General features: G+C 40.3%; 1 protein-coding gene across 1 annotated transcript; it reads left to right on the forward strand.

The window, feature by feature from the left end:
• The first annotated feature begins 4,457 nt into the window (after positions 1-4,457).
• On the forward strand, positions 4,458-18,029 carry LOC143267640 (uncharacterized). Its single transcript, XM_076546575.1, has 4 exons — positions 4,458-4,496; positions 5,564-5,619; positions 7,534-7,603; positions 13,960-18,029. The coding sequence occupies exons 3-4, from the start codon at positions 7,550-7,552 to the stop codon at positions 15,730-15,732; spliced, it is 1,827 nt and encodes a 608-aa protein (XP_076402690.1). The 5' UTR covers positions 4,458-4,496; positions 5,564-5,619; positions 7,534-7,549; the 3' UTR covers positions 15,733-18,029.
• Positions 18,030-19,561: the final 1,532 nt, after the last annotated feature.

The raw sequence follows: 19,561 nt of genomic DNA on the forward strand, positions 1-19,561 counted from the left end.
ACCTTTAATCCCAGCACTCGGGAGGCAGAGCCAGGTGGATCTCTGTGAGTTCGAGGCCAGCCTGGTCTACAGAGCAAGTTACAGGACAGGCACAAAAACTGCACAGAGAAACCCTGTCTCGAAAAACAAACAAACAAAAACTAACAACAACAACAAAAAAAAAAAAAACAGAAAGCCAATCAAAATACAGACAATAAAGGCTGAACCCGTGAGGTTTCTGATGAGAACAGGGACCACCCTGGAGAGAGCTCCTTGTACAGGGCCACATCAAGAAGTGTTTTCCGGGGAAGCTAGGGCTATGGTTTACAGTTAGATCACATTAATTCTACCAGTTTCTAGACTCAACTCTCATAATTTAAAAAATGTTTCCTAGGCCAGCATATTAGCTAGCAATATCTCATCCCCCTATGGGACACTCTTCTTAATTTTGGCATCAGAGTACTGGAACACATATCCAATACTTATGAGTGTGAAAGTCCCATCAAAACACATGATTCTACCGCAATAAAAACACCTCTTAACAATTAAAAAAAAAAAGAAGTGTTTTCCAAGGTTCGTTCATCCAGACATTAAGAGCCTTGGTCTAGCTAACTGCTAAAATTGGCTGGTGATTCCAGCATTGTTCACATGATGTTGGTTTTTCAGAAAGGAGTGAAGAGCACATTATTGGAATATGAAGGAAGCTGTTTGTCTCCTGAACTTACTGGGAGAGCAGAGGTTGTAGTCTTCACCCTTCACTAGGGAAACTTCCCTCTACAATACAGGTCACTGCAGGAAACAACAACCAATCCAAATGCAGAACTGTAAAACTCAGTCGTAAGGCTCGGGTGACATTGTGGAAGGAGGGGTAGAAAGAGTGTAAGAACCAAAGGAACAGGGAGTTTGCTGTGAGATTTTGTCTCCTGGTAATGTCAGAAGTTACACCCATAGTCTTACCACTATGCCTGCCCAAACATGAGTTAAACCGCAGCAACAATAAACATGCCTCAGTGGAAAGGGAAAAGCCCACGAAGCCTCAACTGAAGCACAGAGCTACAGGAGACTAAGGAAAGCCAAGAGCAAGAGAAATAGTCTTCCGCAGGGAAGCGCATAACAATTGATTATCTAATGTCAAATGGTCAGGCCTGAAAACATATATACAAGTAACATTACACAAACTTGGCAGTTTATATTTAGGGATCTATAAGTATATACATTTACACATATGCATGCAATAACAATTAATGAGTTAAAAGGCCATGAATTTGAGAAACCAAGGAGGGGTTCATGGGAAGGGTTGGGGGAAGAAGGGAAGAGAGACAAGTGTTGTAATTATAATCTCAAAAGTAAAAAATAAATTTTAAAATGTTCAAGAGGGCACTAAGCAGCGGTCCATGAATACTTTAGTCCTTAGCAAGCAGACTGTTATTCAAATGCAGTGGGAAAGGATACCCCCAGAACCTGGAGCTGCGTATTTTTGAGAATTACCTAGAAATTGAAGGTCTCACACTTGGCTTTTAGCCTTTGTTGCATTTAAAATGCTCCTGGCTTCCAGGGAGGACATGATAACTAGAGTCTAGGAAAGGTAGTGAGAAGAGAGAGAAAGTGAAAGAATGGACAACAGACTCTTAGTTACAAAGAAGAAAGAAGTTCTAGAAGGCTACTCAGAAGTAGCAAGCACTACTTCTAGTATAATGCACAAAATGCTTCTACAGCTGAAAGAAACTGTGTGAGTGTTTCCAAGATAAAAGACTGGCTAGAGTGCAATGAGAGAATGCTGAAATAGCATGTTCAAGGCCCTGGGTTCAGTCTCAAAAACCAACAAGAAAGAAAAAAAAATGATAAGTTAAGAGGTAGTTAGGTTTAACCTGACTTAAATATTATATAATATGTACATGTATCAGAAGATCACCTAGGACCAAATAGATACATACAGTTCTTACATTAACATGTCTGTTTTCTATTCCCATCATTGGCCACATAATGAAAATATAAAGATTATGGTGAAATAATAGACTGCTTTTATTTTGCTAAATGTAAATTTTAACCATCAGGATAAAATTTAGCAATAAATAATCATCTAACTAGTTCTAATATCTACAGCCTAAATACTGTGTTTTAGTACTTCAGGAAAAAAAACTGAGAAACTGATATATTTAAATTCTGATTTATTTATTAATTCTGCATCAAATGACATATTAGAAACCATTGGACAAATAACGTTTGTTTAAATCTCAGGAATATTATAATTTAAAGGTTGATTGTGGTGATATAATAAGTTGAGCGATGATGAGCAGAGAAACAAGTCATCAGATAACAGTGAGAGCTAATGGGATTTTTTATTCTGAAATTTAATCCATTCTGGTATTGAAATAAAAATACTTTCTAGAATTTCATATTGTTCATGTAATGTTGCGAAGATCTAGCCATTTGACACATTTTTTTCTTCTTCAACTGACTCTAAACCATCAAATTTTCTCTACTTCTGAATTATTCACCTGTTCTTCAGAGTTTATTGAAATTGTAGGTTCAACTTCTCCAACTACTTTTATTCTTTCTTCAACAGTATATGTCATATATTTGTTTTTCCTTTAAACTCTCTACTATTCAGTTATTTTCAAGTGCCTGCTTTCTTCAAAACATTATATTTGGGGACAGATGGGCAAGTTGTCCTAAAATGTTCTTCTCTGGTTATCATATAAAAATCATATATCAGAAATTCTCCTATTTTTCGAAGCAATCTGATAGAAGTACAATTAATGAAATATCAAGCTATACAAGAGTTTAATTGGAATAATTGAAGATGTTTATTTTAATATTTCATATAATCTTGACTGATCTTAGATTTGAGTTAGTATTTTTTCCAAAATCCTTAGCTTCCAACCTCCTTCCATCTAGTCCAATGTTCAATCAAAATGAGAATCATAAACCTAAAATAATATTGATTTTATAAAAGATATTGACGTGATAAGTGTAAGAGAGGAAAGAGGTAAATTTCATCATGAGTTAAACCAGCGGAACAGTCATAATTATACGTAATTTTTTTCACTTTTAAAGTGCTTACCTCAATTCTCAGAAAAGACAACACAGCATATTGTTTTTACACATGTTTTATTATCATATTGATTATCAAGCATATACCAAGTAATTCAAGTGTAGCCAAATTCTGTCTTCCAATCCACATGGTTCTTGGAAGAAAAGACACATGGAGAAATTTTATCCAAGAGAAACAGCTGAATGGAAGAACACACATTTGCTATGTAAGGTGGAAATGTCATTGTTTGAACTCTGCTGTTCTAACATCCCAACAAATCCATAGCCACCCAATGCAGGAGGTGAGTCCTGGTTCTTAATTAATCCATAATGGAGAATTCAATAAATATCTATTGAATAAATAAGAGATGCCACTCTAAATCTAATAATGATGAAATTGAAAGCTATGTTTAAAATATATATAAATATTAGGTTACTGGGAAAATTGAATGTGCAAATAAACTAAATTTTAAAATAACAATTATAATAATGGTACTTGATTTTACAACATTTTTCCATAGGTATTTTCTTTTGGTTTTGATAACTCATTCAGGTAACTAACACCAGGGTGGTAAAAAAAAATAGTATTTACAAATTAATATATATTAGTAAAACAGTAAGTGTAAGAGCTAAGTCAAGGCTTTCTGACTCCAGTATTAGTGTTCTTTTTATTAATAGGATATTTTCTACAAAAGCCATTACACTATTTCTCAGTTACAGATGAAATTTGTTTATATTTCTCATATACATGGTAACAGCAACTGAACAATGATTTTAAAGGCAGATTAGAAACTACTTAATGTATACTCTTAAAATTGGGGAGAACTGTAAGTCCTAAGAGTTAGTTCAGTATAAGGAAATGGTTGGGGGCACAATAGGATAGACAAATTTCATAAATTTCTCCAACATGGACACTTTGTATTTAAAAGCTTAAAAGTACTTTTGTTCCAAAGGAGAAAAAGCTCCGTACTCTAAGGATGTTATTTTTAACATTGATCTCTTTATTTATATTCCACCTTAGAAAACTGAAACAAACTATATAAATATAACTGATCAAATTTCAAAATGTTTGGAATCTTTAACCATATATAAATTTTCTAGAACAATAAGAAATTAAACCATAGTTTTCAAAACTGAGTGAGTGATGAAAACAAAAGCCATTGAGCTAATTTGTGGTGTTTGTTAATGATTAGGTTTTATTCTTATTACTTCCAACAAAAACATAGATAAGAGAGTTTGTAATGTTTCTACAAGAGAAAAAGTAAAGCAACAAATGCTTCAGAACTAAACTGAAATAACACAGAGACATTATTTTTTCCTAGACTCTCCTCTGAACCACAACCAATAGAGGGAAGGTAGGAGGGACATAGAGAAGGCAGGCTCGCTTTATTAGAGGCAACACTCCTTTAGTTCTTTATTTGCAGACATCCCATCTTAGCAGCACTGGGTGAACTAGAAGCAAACCACAGAGACACCGCACCAAGGTAATGGTATGGAGAGCTCTAGTTCGTCTAGAACACCATCAAGGCAGAATATGCTTTCCTCAGCTAATGGCAGTTTTGTTTTGGCTTTTTTTAATTTGTTTGGTTGGCTGGTTGGTTGGTTTTTTTGGTTTGGTTTGGTTTTGGTTTTTTTGAGACAGGGCTTCTCTGTGTAGTTTTGGTGCCTGTCCTGGATCTCGCTCTGTAGACCAGGCTGGCCTCGAACTCACAGAGATCCGCCTGGCTCTGCCTCCTGAGTGCTGGGATTAAAGGTACATGCCACCATCGCCCAGCTCTAATATCTGTTTTTAACCAAGATGAAGCTGGGACAATCATGAGTTCAACTCCAGACAGTCTTCATTAAAGGGACAATGGCACAATCAGATGTCCACAAAAGTGTTAGACAGACTAATCATGATCAATTAGAAGCGATTTAAAACTGTTCACATGAGTTCATGCTGGGACACTGTCATGGAGAACACTCCCCAGAGCTCTAATGAGAAGATAAAGAAAATCCATGAAAGAAACTAAGGATTTTAAAAATATATGAAGCCAGGATGAGGAATAGAGGCACTCCTGCTGAACACTAGAGAAAATTTCATCCTTTAAGAATTCTCTTTGACAACAAACCTAACTAGCTCACTTGATTGGATCTGTCCCAATATACAGGCAAAGCCTTATTGAAGTGATTGTGATAAAAAGTCTAAAATAATTAGAGGAAGAAAATATCACAAATGAACACACACACACACACACACACACACACACACACACACACACACACAGGGAGCTGTAAATGAATATTAGCAGTTAAGAATACAAGACACTTTAAAAGCCACTTACCAATTTTTTTTATTTTTATTTTTTTTTTTTATTTTATTTTATTTTTTTTTTTTTTTTTGGTTTTTCGAGACAGGGTTTCTCTGTGTAGCTTTGCGCCTTTCCTGGAACTCACTTGGTAGTCCAGGCTGGCCTCGAACTCACAGAGATCCACCTGGCTCTGCCTCCCGAGTGCTGGGATTAAAGGCGTGCGCCACCACCGCCCGGCTATTTTTATTTTTTATCTATAGGATAAACATCAATGTGGAGCATCAAAAACTTTTGACTGGGAAACTAAAATAATCAGGTATGTATTTTCTATTGTGATCCATGTATTAATTACACAATATAATAGGTTTAATCATGACATCTTCATACATATCTGGGCACACTTTGATCATATTCCTCTCTTCTACCACTTTCTCTTGTTATTCCTCCTGTCCTCACTGGTCCCCTTTTTATTCCCCCCAAAAAAATGCTCTTATATTTTCATGTCACTTGTTTCAATCCAAATTTTACATGTGAATGAAAACTTGTTATTTGTCTTTCTGAATCTAACTTACTTAAATGTGATCATCTCTAATTCCATCATGTCCTACAAATGACCTAAGTTCATTCTTTTTGCTCAGTAAACACCTATTGTGTATCTGTATCACATTTCCTTCAACTAAATTGGCATTTAGGCTGATTCCATAATGGAATAGTGTCCCCAGTAAATAGGACTGTACAGGTATATCTATTATATGCTAAAAGTAGTATAGCTGAATCATGTTGTTATGAATGTAAATTAGACCAGGCATTATAGAAATCAGTATGGAAATTCCTCAACAAATTAAACTCAAGTGTGCATTTCACAAAATTCACCATAACTATCATGTCAGTTGAAAGCAGGATTTTGGATGAGTAAACAAACAATTTTGTTAATCCTGAGACTAAAGGTGCCACTAGAATGAAGGGACATTGTATTGTTTTTCCTAACACCTCTGTCTACCATAACAATGCCTAGTAAATGTTAGGTAACCAAAGTATTTGCTGAATTAAGTAGTGGTCCACAAGAGTTAAAAAAAATACTTTGCATCCAATAAATTGGAGGCATGAAAATACTGTTTTATAGGGGAAGAACATGAGATGGACTAACTTAGTTCAGACCCAGACTGAAGTGGTTTCAAAGACTTTCTGGTGATGTATCTACAAGTTCATCTGCTTACACCAAGGGCAGGGAAGCTGAGGGTCCAATAACTGTGCTCACCAGTCTCATACCAGCTGAGTTTGTGCCAAATCAAGATAGACATTGATACAGACTGTTTTCATTTCCCACTTCCTATCCACTAAATTCTGATGCCAACTGTTCTGCACATACATGCAAGTAACCTGGCACTGTGAAGAGAGATACTGTGCTACTTTCTATCATATACTTGTCTAGTGTCAGACTATCATAATTCAGAAACATTTGATTATTCAATGCCTTTAAATATGGGTTATATGTCATTCAGCATGGATTTTCAAAAAACAAATACTGTATAATGACATTTTACAAAAATATTTTCAGGAAATCATATAGAGGATCCTGTAGAAGAAAAATTATGTGTTGAGGAGAAGAAAAAAAGTCAAATAACATAAAATAATTTCTTGATTTCATAAATCTGTCCTGGCATAATACATAATATACCATGTCACACAGCACACATAGAGGAGCTAATTCCAATAAAGCTTATAGCACATCAGAATAGAGCCTTCCTTGAGTTCATTTCAAAGTATGATGGCACCTTAGAAGACACGTGTGAAACAAACTTAACAGTATTTTTGTAGACTTTTTGTCTCATTGGGCTTTTGTTTTGTTTTGTCTTTTGGTCTTTTTCTCATCAATTTTGATTTCTGTTTTTGTGCATTTCCGTGGGGTTTTGTGTGTGTTTGTTATTTATTGTTTGGTTTTGTTATTGTTTTTAAGGAGTGAAAGAGAATATATGGTTGTGTCCATAGGGAGGTGGGGGGATCTGGGGAGAACTGGGGATGGAGAAAACATGATCAAAATATATTGCATAAAAAAAATTTCAATAAAAGAAACATATATGTGTTTAAAGTTCACATACTCAACCCCAGGAGAAAACATTACTTTGTTCTTAAAAATTTTGTTTTTTGTTAATCAACAAGCAGCTGGGTAAAGGTCATCCTCTTATTATCAAGCACCTAACAACTATTTCTTCTGGTGTCCCTCACTAAGGTGATAGAAGGACAGGATGAAGGCTTTGATACTACGAGGACTCATTTTGGCATTTGCTGTTTGCTTCCAGGTAAGCTCCCAGACTCTGGAAAAAACACAAGAACTGCCCAAAAATAAAGGCTATGTAAAGTCAGGATTGGGTTAAAAACAAGATTAGGGCATTGTGTTTTGAAGCCAGAGTTGATGAACACAAGATAAAAAGGAACAGGAATGGATTTTTCTTTTTGAAATCAATGGTTGTATTCACCTGCAACCCCAGGCAGCCGGAGAACCGCACGTTTGAGGATAGCCTGGCGTATAAATACCCATGCTAACCGACTGTGCCACTGTGAGCTCCAAGGATAGCCTGGGCTATGGAGTGTGACCCTGTCACAGAATGCCTGAATAAATAAGTAAATTATCACCTAGAATTTGAGGAGTCAAATAAAGTGAGATGCAGAAAGAAAATAAAGAAGTTAAGAGGGATTTAAAATCAGACGATTGTGTGAGGAGAATAAGGTATGACAAAAACTCCTAATAAACGCAAAGGATATGGAACTAAGTTGATAAAGAAAGTAACAAGGCTCTTTCCTTAATGTCAACACCCTGCCCTGCTGTGGGATGTTCTGTATGTCCTGTGGGAGCCCATTCTCAGGTTCTTTGTGGCGTTACCCAGCAGGTCCGTATAGAGGATGATTAGGACCATGGGCCTGAGTGCAGGTGTTTGAGATGGTCTGCACTTGGCTGTGCTGGGGGATGGTCTGTATGTCAAGTTGCTCTGATTGGTTAATAAATAAAACCTGATCGGCCGTGGCTAGGCAGGATAAAAGGACAGAAAGGCAGAAGGAGACGCTGCAGCCGCCGCAATGACCAGAGAGGCTGCAGCCGCACCCATGACCAGAGACGCTGCAGCCGCCGCCATGACCAGCAGCATGTGAAGACGCCAGTAAGCCACCAGCCACATGGCAAGGTATAGATGTATGGAAATGGATCAATTTAAGATAAAAGCATAGTTAGCAAGATAAGGACAGTTAGCAGGAAGCCTGCCACGGCCATGCGGTTTGAAAGCAATATAAGTGTCTGTGTTTACTTGGTTGGGTCTGAGCGGCTGTGGGACTGGCGGGTGACAGAGATTTGTCCTGACTGTGGGCGAGGCGGAAAAATCAAGCTACACTGCCCCTCAGTGGCCAGGCCCTGCTCCTTAGTGGTCAGGCTCACTCACCACCTCCAGATGAGGAAAGTTCCCTTCTGAAGTGAAAAATCAGAGGTGAGGCTGCCCAACTCCAACCTGAGTGCAGCATCTGAACCTGTTATGTGTACCCTTGTGATCAAAGGTTACAAACTATTCTCCCATTTAAGACAAAGCAATTTAAGACAAGGAAGATAGTCCCTTCAGACAATATCTACAGTTGACCCTCAACAAGAAGCAATGACTAAAGTCTAAAATAACAATTATAAACTCAATACCTTCATTCGACTCATCTGGAACATGACTTGTAAAACTAGATATGGATGTGCTTTCGGAGTGAAACTGTTCTTTCCATCTTATGCCTTTTTGCTTACATCCTGCTCTTTCATAGGGTTAAAAGAAACTTTTGTGTTCACTTGGTATAATTACGAAATATTCATTTGTTCCGTATGTTTCCTTTTGGTCAGAGGATGCAGTGTCCACTATTTTGGGAGTTATAGTTGATCTTCACAAGTTGTCAATTTTGCTCAACTATAATTTATTGCAAAGGTAATTTCCCTCCTTTTTGCCACCAAACTAATATCTTCACAAAATTCTTTCCACGGCAGTCAATATCCCCAGAGAAAGCTGCTACAGGAATGGTTGGGTTTCAGGGTTGTTGGTTTTTTTCCTGTTTTTGTTTTTTGAAAATAATTTGCCTCACATACTATATCCTGATTGAGGTTCTCCACTCCCCTCCCCATTCCTCCTAGTTCCTCACACCTCTGCTCTCATCTGGACCCAACTCCTCTCTTTCTCTCACTAGAAAACAGTCAGGCTTCTAAGGGATAACAACACATCAGGATAGGAGAAAACAGACAGAAGGAAAAGAGACCAGGGAAAAGGCACAAGAAACAGATAGAGATGCAGAGACCCACTCATTCACACATGCAAAGATCTCATAAAAACACGAAGCTGGAAGCCATAATATAAATGCGGGGTGAAAGCAGAGAAAAATACATGCATACATTAAATTAAAAATGAGATCTATTTACAAAATGAGAGTTCTGATAGGACATTATGGTACCGGGAACCTCAAAAGACGACGTTGAGTTCCTTCTTTGTTAGCCATCTGCTGTTGGGTAAACAGTCTACCCCTGAGAGCAGTTTGTTTCCCCAGTGAAGATCCCGTGGAGAAAACTAAATTTTATTTCTAGTAATTATCAGCTGGAGATAGCGTGTGGGTTAGGGACAGGTGTGTGTCTTCTTTCAGCTCTAGAACCATGCTATTGCAGACCCATGCTCCCGTCCATCCTGTTGCGTATAGAAGGCCTTGTTTCCTTGGTGTCCTCTCTCTACTCTGTCTTTCACACTCTTTTCACCTCCTCTTCTGCAGGAATCTCTGAGCCCCGAGGGGAGGGGTTTGATGGGAACATCCTGTTTAAGGCTGACTGTCCCAAAGTCTCTCAGTCTCTGCATAACGTCTGTCTGTGGATCTTTGCATTTGTTCCCATCTGCTGCAGGAGGAAGTTTCTCTGACCGTGGCTGAGCAAGGCAATGATCTAAGAGTACAGCAGAAAGTCACTGGGAGTCGTTTTATTGCTATGTTCTTTTAGAAGAACAGTAGTATTTTGGTTTTCCCCTAGGTCCCCTAGTCTCAGATTTTTGGTCACCCAAGCCGTGTTGATATGGTTTCCATCTCATAAAGAGTGGGCCTTAAATCAAATCTGTCAGTCTCACAAGCTTTGTACCACCATCATGCTAACATATCTCGCAGGCAGGGGCACCACTGTAGACCGGAAAGGTTTGTAGCTGGGTTGGTGATTATGTTCCTCTTTTGGTAACATGTGGAGTACCTTCCTGTCCCAAAGACAATAGAACATAGGGGTGAAGACTCTATGTAGGCATCTGTTCAACTTCTCCACGTTCAATGAGTTGTGTAGCTGTTGTCTTGAGCAATAAGGCTTTACCATGGGTTTGTGGAGAGCAACAGCCTGGGTTACCAGATACCATATTTGTCTTTCTGGGTCTGGTGTACCTCACTCGGGATGATTTTGTCTAACTCCATCCATTTACTTGTGAATTTCATGACTTCATTTTTTTTAATGGCTGGGTTATACCTCACTGTGTAAATATACTACAGTTGCTTTACAGATTCTTCTGTTGGAGATGTCTAGGTTGTTTCCAATTTCTAGCTATGATGAATAGAGCAGCAATGAACATGGGTTCTGTGGGAGGATGAAGCATCCTTTGTGGGATAGGCCCAAAAGTGGTGCTGAAGTAGAACAATACTTGAGGAACCGCCACGATGGTTCCCATGGTGGCTGTACAAGTGTGCAGTCCCACCAGCAATGGAGAAGTGTTCCTTTTACTCCACATCCTTCTCAGCATGAGCTGTCATTTGTTTTATTGGTCTTAGCTATTCTTGTGGCTGTCAGATGAAAGCTCAGAGTTATGTGATTTGTGTTTCCCTGGTGGCCAAGGAGACTGAACATTTAACTGTGTGTCGGCCATTCAAGTTTGTAAAAATGTTTTCCCGTTCTGCAGGTTGCCGCTTGGTCTGAATGACGGTGTCCTTTGCTGCACAGAAACTTTTCAGTGTCATGAGGTCCCATTTATTATTGATCTTAGTGCCTGTGCTGTGTTCTGTTCAGAGATTATTTTCCTCTGCCAATGCATTCAAGGCTGTTCCCCACTTTCTCTTCTATCAGGTTTAGTGTACCTGGGTTTATGTTGAGGTCTTTGATACATTAAGAATTGAATTTTGTGGAGGGTGATAAATATGGGTCTATTTGTATTCTTCTACATGCAGCCATCCAGTTTGACCAGCACCATTTGTTAAGGGTGGTGTCTTTTTTGCTATGTCTCCATTTTCATTTCTGATTTTGGAGTGCCGTCTTTTATTTTCTGGTATGTATTTTTGGCTTCTTTGCCAAAAATCAGGTGTCTGTAGGTGTATCAATTTATGTCTGGGGTCTTCAATTTGATTCCATTGACCAACATGTCTGTTTTTGTGCCAGTACCATGAGGGTTTTATTACTATAGCTCTGTAGTACAATTTGAGGTCAGGGATGGTGATACGTCATTTTAAAAATATTAATTAAAAAAATACTTTTATTGTTAGCCTACCTGCCTTCCTGACCTGCTTGCTTCTCTGGCAGGTTTGGCTTGCAGGTTCCCAGGGAGTGCCTGCTAGAGTTGGGGTCTGAGGTAACAGGATGAGTGGAGAGGAAGATTGGAGGAGAAGATCTGTGTGATCCACTGGAGATGGGGCGGAGAGGAAGGAAAGGCCACAGCAGATGATCTTCTAAAGATCTGGGGATGAGACGAGGGGGTTGGATTTGGAGGAGAGAAGGGGGAGGTGAAGAGCTGCCGTTGGGCTACCTGCTTCGCCTGCTGAAGTCGGAAGCTGAGGTGAATCAGTCGGGAGAAGAAAAGAGGAGAAGGTCTGTGCGAACCACGGGAGATGGGGCAGACAGAAAGCAGAGGCTGCAGGGGTGTCTGCTACAGAGGCAGGGATGAGACTGGGTGGGGGACATCGATTTGGAGGAGAGAAGTGAGATGCGAAGATCTGCAGTTAGCCTACTTCATGCTTCTTCCTAGTGTGGACATACTTGCCTCTGCTAATTAGAGCAGAGGTGTAAAGAGGTTTGGGGCATTTTGACCAGCTAGGTTAAAAATATCTTGTAGCTAGAGTTTTCTCTCTGGGTCCCACCAAGTCCCAGCAGTCCCTTAGCCCACTTATAAAATAAACATACAGATGCTTATATTATTTAAATTGCTTGGCCATTAGCTCAGGCCTATCATTCTCTAGCTCTTACTCTTATATTTAGCCCATTTCTATTAATCTATACTTTGCCACGTGGCTCGTGGCTTACTGGTACCTTACATCTTCCTTGTCCTGGCGGTGGCTGCAGGCAGTCTCCTCCTTCCCTTCCTGTTCCCTTAATTCTCCTCTCTGTTAGTCCCACCTATGCTTCCTGTCTGACTACTGGCCAATCAGTGTTTTATTTATTAACACATTTGCCATACAGCAACAGCTACCTCTTATCTTCTGTAAAATTCAAAAAGGCAGGAACCTCCTTCCACAGGCCAGGTCTTGAGGTCAAGACAGGAGCTTTAAAGGCTGAACAGACAAACCAGCTGTCTATGGACTCACATCACAATGAAATTCCCATCATGTTTCTAAAAGCAGCCAGCTTAACTTGGCAGGTATTGCAAGTAGTATATTGCAAGTAGCAGCTGTATGGCATCTACTCAGACACTATAGCTAGAGAGAAAACAGAGGACTAACTAACCATGTCCTGTGCTGTATCCTGCACGGATTGATCTTGGAAACCTGATGGAGACAATGTGGGAATGAAGAAATGACAAACTCTGAAGAAACAGCAGAAAACATACAGAAAAGCTGGGATCGGGTAGGCTGCGCTCCCTCTGATAGAAGGAACCTACTGCACAACCCAGAGACTCAGCAAGTTTATTGTGCACAGCCCTAAGAGGAAGGGTTAGCTGATCTCTCTGAGAGATTATAGAAGAGCAGTCTTAACCCATAAAAATTCTGGAGGAGAAATCTGTGGTTGATAGTATCTGGACCAGAGGAAGGCTTTGCCGTTTCTATGGATCTGAAGTACCAGGATCTTCGACATGATTTTGCCCATGTCAACAACACATATTCCCTTCAGGCTTTATCCGCTCCTCACAGCTGCTATGAGTTCCACCTTGCTTCTGCTTCTACCTAAGTGAAGGTTGTCTGGCAATGCCATTTCTTGCAAGGCTCTCCTTAAGGTGAGACTGGAGCAAGCTTCATGAAAAGTGTCAAGGGACGACAGGGAAGTCGCCAACCATCCCCAGTTCTTTTCATCACTGTGTAGAAACTAGTATCCCAGGAAAATCTCTGTTTAGTGCTGCGGCAACATGGGGGAGGGTAAAAGCTGAGATCATTATTCTAACACTGCTAATTCCATGTTCATTCATGTCTATGAACCATTCGAATGTGTTGAGCTTGTCTTGGGAGTTTTCATAAAGATTTTTCTGAGCTCCCTGCAGTTGCTATTTGAACTTCATAAGGAGAGTAGGTGAGTAGTAAAGCCTGGTATGCCCTATTCTATCGTGTTACTCTATGCGTAACAATATATTTCAGATTATCCCAAGGTCAAAGGGAGAATAAGAAGCACTCAAAGCCATAAACAAAAGAATAGATCAATTCCTGAAACAAGAATTAAAATACAGGAATAACTGATCCATTTTCTCATTTAATAATATCTTCTCTTTGCCTATAGTTCAGTGAGAGTCAGAAGTCATGGGAACAGGTTATCGCAAAGACAGCCAACCTTGGATCCGAGCTAGAAAAGGCAATCAACAGTCATTTCGCCCAAAGCTCCATTTCCAAGACCTCACAAAGCAGATTTCCATCTACACAGCTCCATAAACAACGTTCAGACTCTGCCAAACCTACCAACAAAGTCTCCCGAAGGACTTCATCATCACCCTTCAGAGCTCAAAACTCACAGACTCCTTTTTCTGAGGTTAGTGCATTGATTGACAAAGGAGTCAATGAGTTATCTTCAAAGTTCAGGGATGTAAGTACAAAGATAAGATCTGGCCAACCTAGACCTGCTAAAAGAGAGTTAAAACAATCTATGCAAAGATCAGCTTCTCAAACATCTATACCTAGAAAGAAGTCTTCAGAAACCTCGAAAAGAACCTTATCCAGGCCATCCAAAAATCAGCCATCTAAGCCCCAAAAGAAAAGACTAAAACTAAAGCAAAATTTAGCACCTGCTACAAAGGCTATAAAAAAACAGCTCACAAAAATTAAACCTATAACATCACCTAAAAGAGGGCAGGCCCCATCTCCAGCACAACAGCGATCTAAGTCCAGAAAGGAAAAACTAAAGCAAAAGAAAAAGCAAAGAGCTGCTACCAGGGACATGAAAAGACTTCTTAGAAAGATTAAATCGAATCTGTCACTTCTGAAAAGGCAAGCTGCATCCGTAATGAGGGACAGCTTACGCAAATCCAAAACCAAAGGCACCAAATGTAGGGAGAACCAACTCAAAAATACCCTTGAAGAAACAAAAAGACTATTTTCCTTAGCAGAGGAGATGCTCAACACATCTATCTGGGGACAATCAGCACCTGATAAAGAATGGTTAACATCACCTCAACCAATGACTTCCGGTACCACTACAAATGCCACTCCCACCAAGAGACCAAACACAACCCCAGTGATTGCCACTACCACCTTCCTGGCATCAGTCACTAACTCAACAGCAGAGGCTACAACCACATACCAAGGGACTGCCCCTGGTCCTACAACTTCCATGGACACGGTCCATTCAGCCTCTGCCCCTACCAGTGCATCTGATTCTACCACAGAGGACTCAGAAAGTGAAGCAAGCACCGAAGAGGATGCCACTGTCCCAGCCACAAGTGGTCCTGCCACCCAAGCTGCCTCTACAAGCACCCCATCTCCTGTCACTGCTGCCACCGCAGCTACAATCACCACCTCTGTGCTTGCTGGAGCCCAAATTGAAACACGATTCACTACTCTAGGGATTGGTGCCACCACTAGGGGTAGCACATTGTCAGCCCACACAGCTACATCTCTTCCTTCTCCCACTACAGACATCCTTGGAACTTCTACCACTGCTTCTGTTGGTTCTACCACAGCTGCGCCCCAAGGCACAACAAATGCATTGAGTTCTACTGGTAGTGCATCTACCACTGTCCCAACCGTACCAGATGTGACCAGCACATCAGTGGCTACAGCTGTCGTGCCAACAGCAGCTAACACAAACAATGAAGCTACAACCCAAGTGGGTGTGGGAACCACTAAATCAGCAACTGGCACAACTGTCGCTATCACCGGGACGCCACCCAGCGGTGTCACCACTCGGAGTGATTCCACAGTCTCAAAGATGAACTCCACATCCACGGCTGCTACTACAGCTGCTGGATCTGCAACCACAACCCTTCCGGGAACGATTGTCCCAACCTCTGGAACAGATACAGTTAACAGTGTGGCTGTAACTTCTCCAAGAGAAACATGAGCTGCTGCTATTACAACCTCTGTGACTCCCTCCTCCACTGCTCAAAAGGGTACCTTGACCACCTTGGGTAAAAATTCTACTCGGGCTTCTATAACTCCACGGGAAGGGGCTTCCACATAAACCAGAAGAAAAATGAAACCTCTGAACATGCCACAACTCTAGCCAGAGATGCCACGGCTTCACTTACTGATGCCCCAACTTCTCCAGCTGATTCTACAACCTTAGAAATAGGTGCCACATCTATGGCTACCATCACATCCATGTAACTACTAGGCACTACATCCGTGGCTACTTTATTTACAACCACAATCCACATAGCAACCACCACTGCCCCTGCAGCCTCTACGTCTTTAGTTGTTGATGTCAGTTACTGCCAGAGCCAGTGGACCCATCACCCCACCACAATCCCAGTCACTCCATTATCGAAAAGAATTTTCAGCTGCTGAAACCACAGCTCCAATGGGATAGGCTGAATCTCTAGTCACTGCAAACACTGCTTCAGCTGAGGCTACCTTGATACTAACAGCCTAGGCCACCATTGCTAGTACAACTACAGATAAAAATCCTACAAGTGGCATTTACTCTGCACCATGGCAAAATCAATGCAAAAAAATTTTCAAAACACCTCAGTAAGTGTAAATTATCTCATGCAAAGGAAATAAATTCAGTGGTGTTCTGTGTGTCCCCAAACACTTTGAATCACTTCCAGTTTCTTCTAATCAGACTACATTTTGACTTTGCATTTCATAAAGCTTTTACTCTGATTTTGCATACAAAGATGTAGTAGAGGTGTAGGGTATGCTTGATTGCAGAACACGTGGTGGCAAAACCAAGACCAGAATCCACAGGTCTTAATACTTAAGCCAACTTTCAGGATTTAGGAAAAATGATCCCAGAAATGATTGAATAGATGGTTGAAATATAATCACTTGGTTTCTTCTTAAAATAATGACCACAGAGCTCTATCTACTATTTCAGAAACTACAGTTTGAGGGCTAGGAGATGGATCAGCAGGGAAAATACCTGTCACACAAGCATGACAACTAGAATTCAGAACTCCAGCACTCACATACATGCTGGGCAGGTGTGATGGCCCACCAATAATCCCAATATCATATAGGCAGAAACAGGGGATCCTTGTAGTGTGCTGGCTTAAGCCCTAAGCTCAATTGAGAAACCCCCACCTAATATATCTGGTAGAGAGAAATGAAGGAAGATGACACCCGATGTCAACATTAGGTCTACATGCACATGTACACTTTTGCACCCCCACAAGTGTGAGCATACACACATACATGAACATACACACAACACACATCCTATACTTTTCAACAAGATTCCAGTGAATGTACAGATGGGTGTCATCTGATGAGCTACTAAATATAGTAAGCACTGGCCTCTGGGTATTTCAGAGAGATAAATAGTCTTGTATATACGAGATCAAACACAAGAATGAGGTAAATCAATAAATCACAATAAAGAAATTATAAGTTTCTTAGACAATTTTAACAAGAATTAGGCCAAAGTTAATGTCATATATAAATGATAATGTGTCATTATTTAAAAAAATCCACAGAGATAAAATACCATTTAGAAAATATTGAAGAATCAAGACACAATATAATGAAGATTTATTCATTACAGACCCATAATGTAAAGCTCTAAGGTAGGGCCACAGATGTGGCTCAGTAGTAGGACACTTTTCAGATAGGCATGAGGCTCTAGTTTCAATAAATGACATTGAAAAGATTTAAAAAAATTACTAAGATAAAGTTAGAAGATCTAGGACTATTTCAAAAGAGCATTGCCATAGCATAGATTTGTGAGTTTTATTTAAGGTTTTGTAGTTGTTACTGCTATGTGGATGAAGGCATACAAGACAGCAGTCATAATGGGCAAGGCCTTTGGTGTAGTGGAACAGAGGTGACTTGCTTTATTCTAAATATAAAAAAAATGAGACATTATGATTTTTCTCTAACAGAATTATCAACTTTCAGGAAGTTGGAGGGTTTCAGAACAGAATAGGAAAGAAATAGAAATAGAAGAAATAGAAAATACCACTTCTGAAATACATAGTGGTTATGGTAATATGATCTAACTTGATCATCTTTATGTCCTAATATTTCTCTACATTGAACTGTACACCCTAATATTTGCCAATATTGCTTGAAGAACTATTATCATCTCTCTGCAGAAGTGAAATCATCCTAGAAATCATGCTCCTAAGTCTCTCACTCATCTAAATGTGTTCACTTTTACTTCTTCAGCTTTTGTTCAATAAATCATTTTAAAACGTGCTTCTTTTATTACATTAATTTGTGTCTTAGTATGTGTGTGTGTGCATTTGTGTGTGTACACAAGTAAACCCCAAAATGCAGGAGAGGTCAAAGGGTCAGAGGACTCCTTCTACCATGTGAGGCTTCTTCCTAAGCCTTTCCCCTCCTGTAAAACCCCTGACAACAACAAAAGCTTTGTAGGACACCTGCCCAGAGGCTATCAGATGGCTCAGATGCCCTGGCATTGCATGGTGCTGATGGACTCCCTCTCTGGTCCTCATCCTGTTATAGAAGGCTGTTTGGTAAGGCAAGAGACTTGGAACTACTTCCTCCCAGGAAACGTTTAATTAAAAAATGTTTAATTAAAAATATACATATACATCATATATACATGTATGTGTATGTACACACACACACACACACACACACACACACACACACACACACACACACATATACTAACCCTTGGAGACTACAGCCTTTTCCACCACACTCAAAGTCAGACCATCAAAGACTTTAGGGGTCAGTGGGTCAAATATGTATTTCCAGGACTCAGCTACTCCGGAAGTTCAGAGTTTGAGATATGAGACTTGAGCCCAGCACTGTAGAGCTCCACACTTGCTCTTAATAACAGCACTAGCTGTACAGACCATGGTCTGCTCAGCTTCCCACACCCAACTTCCTTCCTCATATCGCCTTTGTGTTTGTTCTCTCTGGGTTTCTAGGCCCAGGATGACGAATATGACAGCGGAAGTTGAGATGGGTGCTGTCCTAACTTGTCCATCAAGGTCCTCGAAGACCCTACCCCTCTTGACATCCTCTCAGTTCTCACCCCCTGCTCTTGGTAATCGGTGTTTCTAACACAGGGTGCTTTGCAGGAGAAGACCCTAGCCTGTTCCCTAGCAGCCTTGGGTTGGCCTCTCCTTGCCAAATGCAGAGCCTTATACTTGGTCTGAAATTATTAAAGATGCCCAAAGAGGAAAGGAACCATGCCATCAAAAACAATCATTCAGCTGAGCACAGTGTGATCCTTCGTAACTGGATACTTGAAGTCCACTGTGTTCCTTGCTTGCCTCCTGTGTGTGGAAGTGCGGCTTCTCTATCTTGGACAACAAAAGGATAAGGAGAGGGAAGCTCATGATTAAGATAAATGCTAAGAGAGGAGGCCAGCTGAGTCTGCTACCCCACCTTCACCCTTCAACTGTGTTTAGGAATAAACTGTACAACCCCTGCCAATTTGTCAGAAGAAGCATATTATGAAAACTACTTCTGAATTCCTGAAGTATACACATAGCCCTTGTTCACAGGAACATTAAAAGAGGAGATACATCCTAAATACATAATCTCATCAGTTTTTAAAAGTGAGTATACCGTGCAAGGAGCTGCCCCTCAGAGGAAGACCCAGAGCATGTGTGCAGTCCAGAAGGTCCCTCTGGGCTTCCTTCCAGTTATGGCCCAGCATGGAAGGTAAACACCACTGCGACACATGGCACTTCATTCTTGATCGCTGGAGTTCCATTGCCAACTCACTTGTAAGCTGAACATACCTCTGT

The sequence above is a fragment of the Peromyscus maniculatus genome, chromosome 10, assembly GCF_049852395.1.
Source record: "Peromyscus maniculatus bairdii isolate BWxNUB_F1_BW_parent chromosome 10, HU_Pman_BW_mat_3.1, whole genome shotgun sequence".
Classification (NCBI taxonomy): domain Eukaryota; kingdom Metazoa; phylum Chordata; class Mammalia; order Rodentia; family Cricetidae; genus Peromyscus; species Peromyscus maniculatus.

Bases quoted from the DNA above. Each gene is read 5' to 3' on its own strand.
- LOC143267640 (XM_076546575.1), top strand. From the start codon at position 7,550: ATGAAGGCTTTGATACTACGAGGACTCATTTTGGCATTTGCTGTTTGC. The intron at 7,604-13,959 runs GTAAGCTCCCAG...CTTTGCCTATAG, and splicing joins CATTTGCTGTTTGCTTCCAG to TTCAGTGAGAGTCAGAAGTC.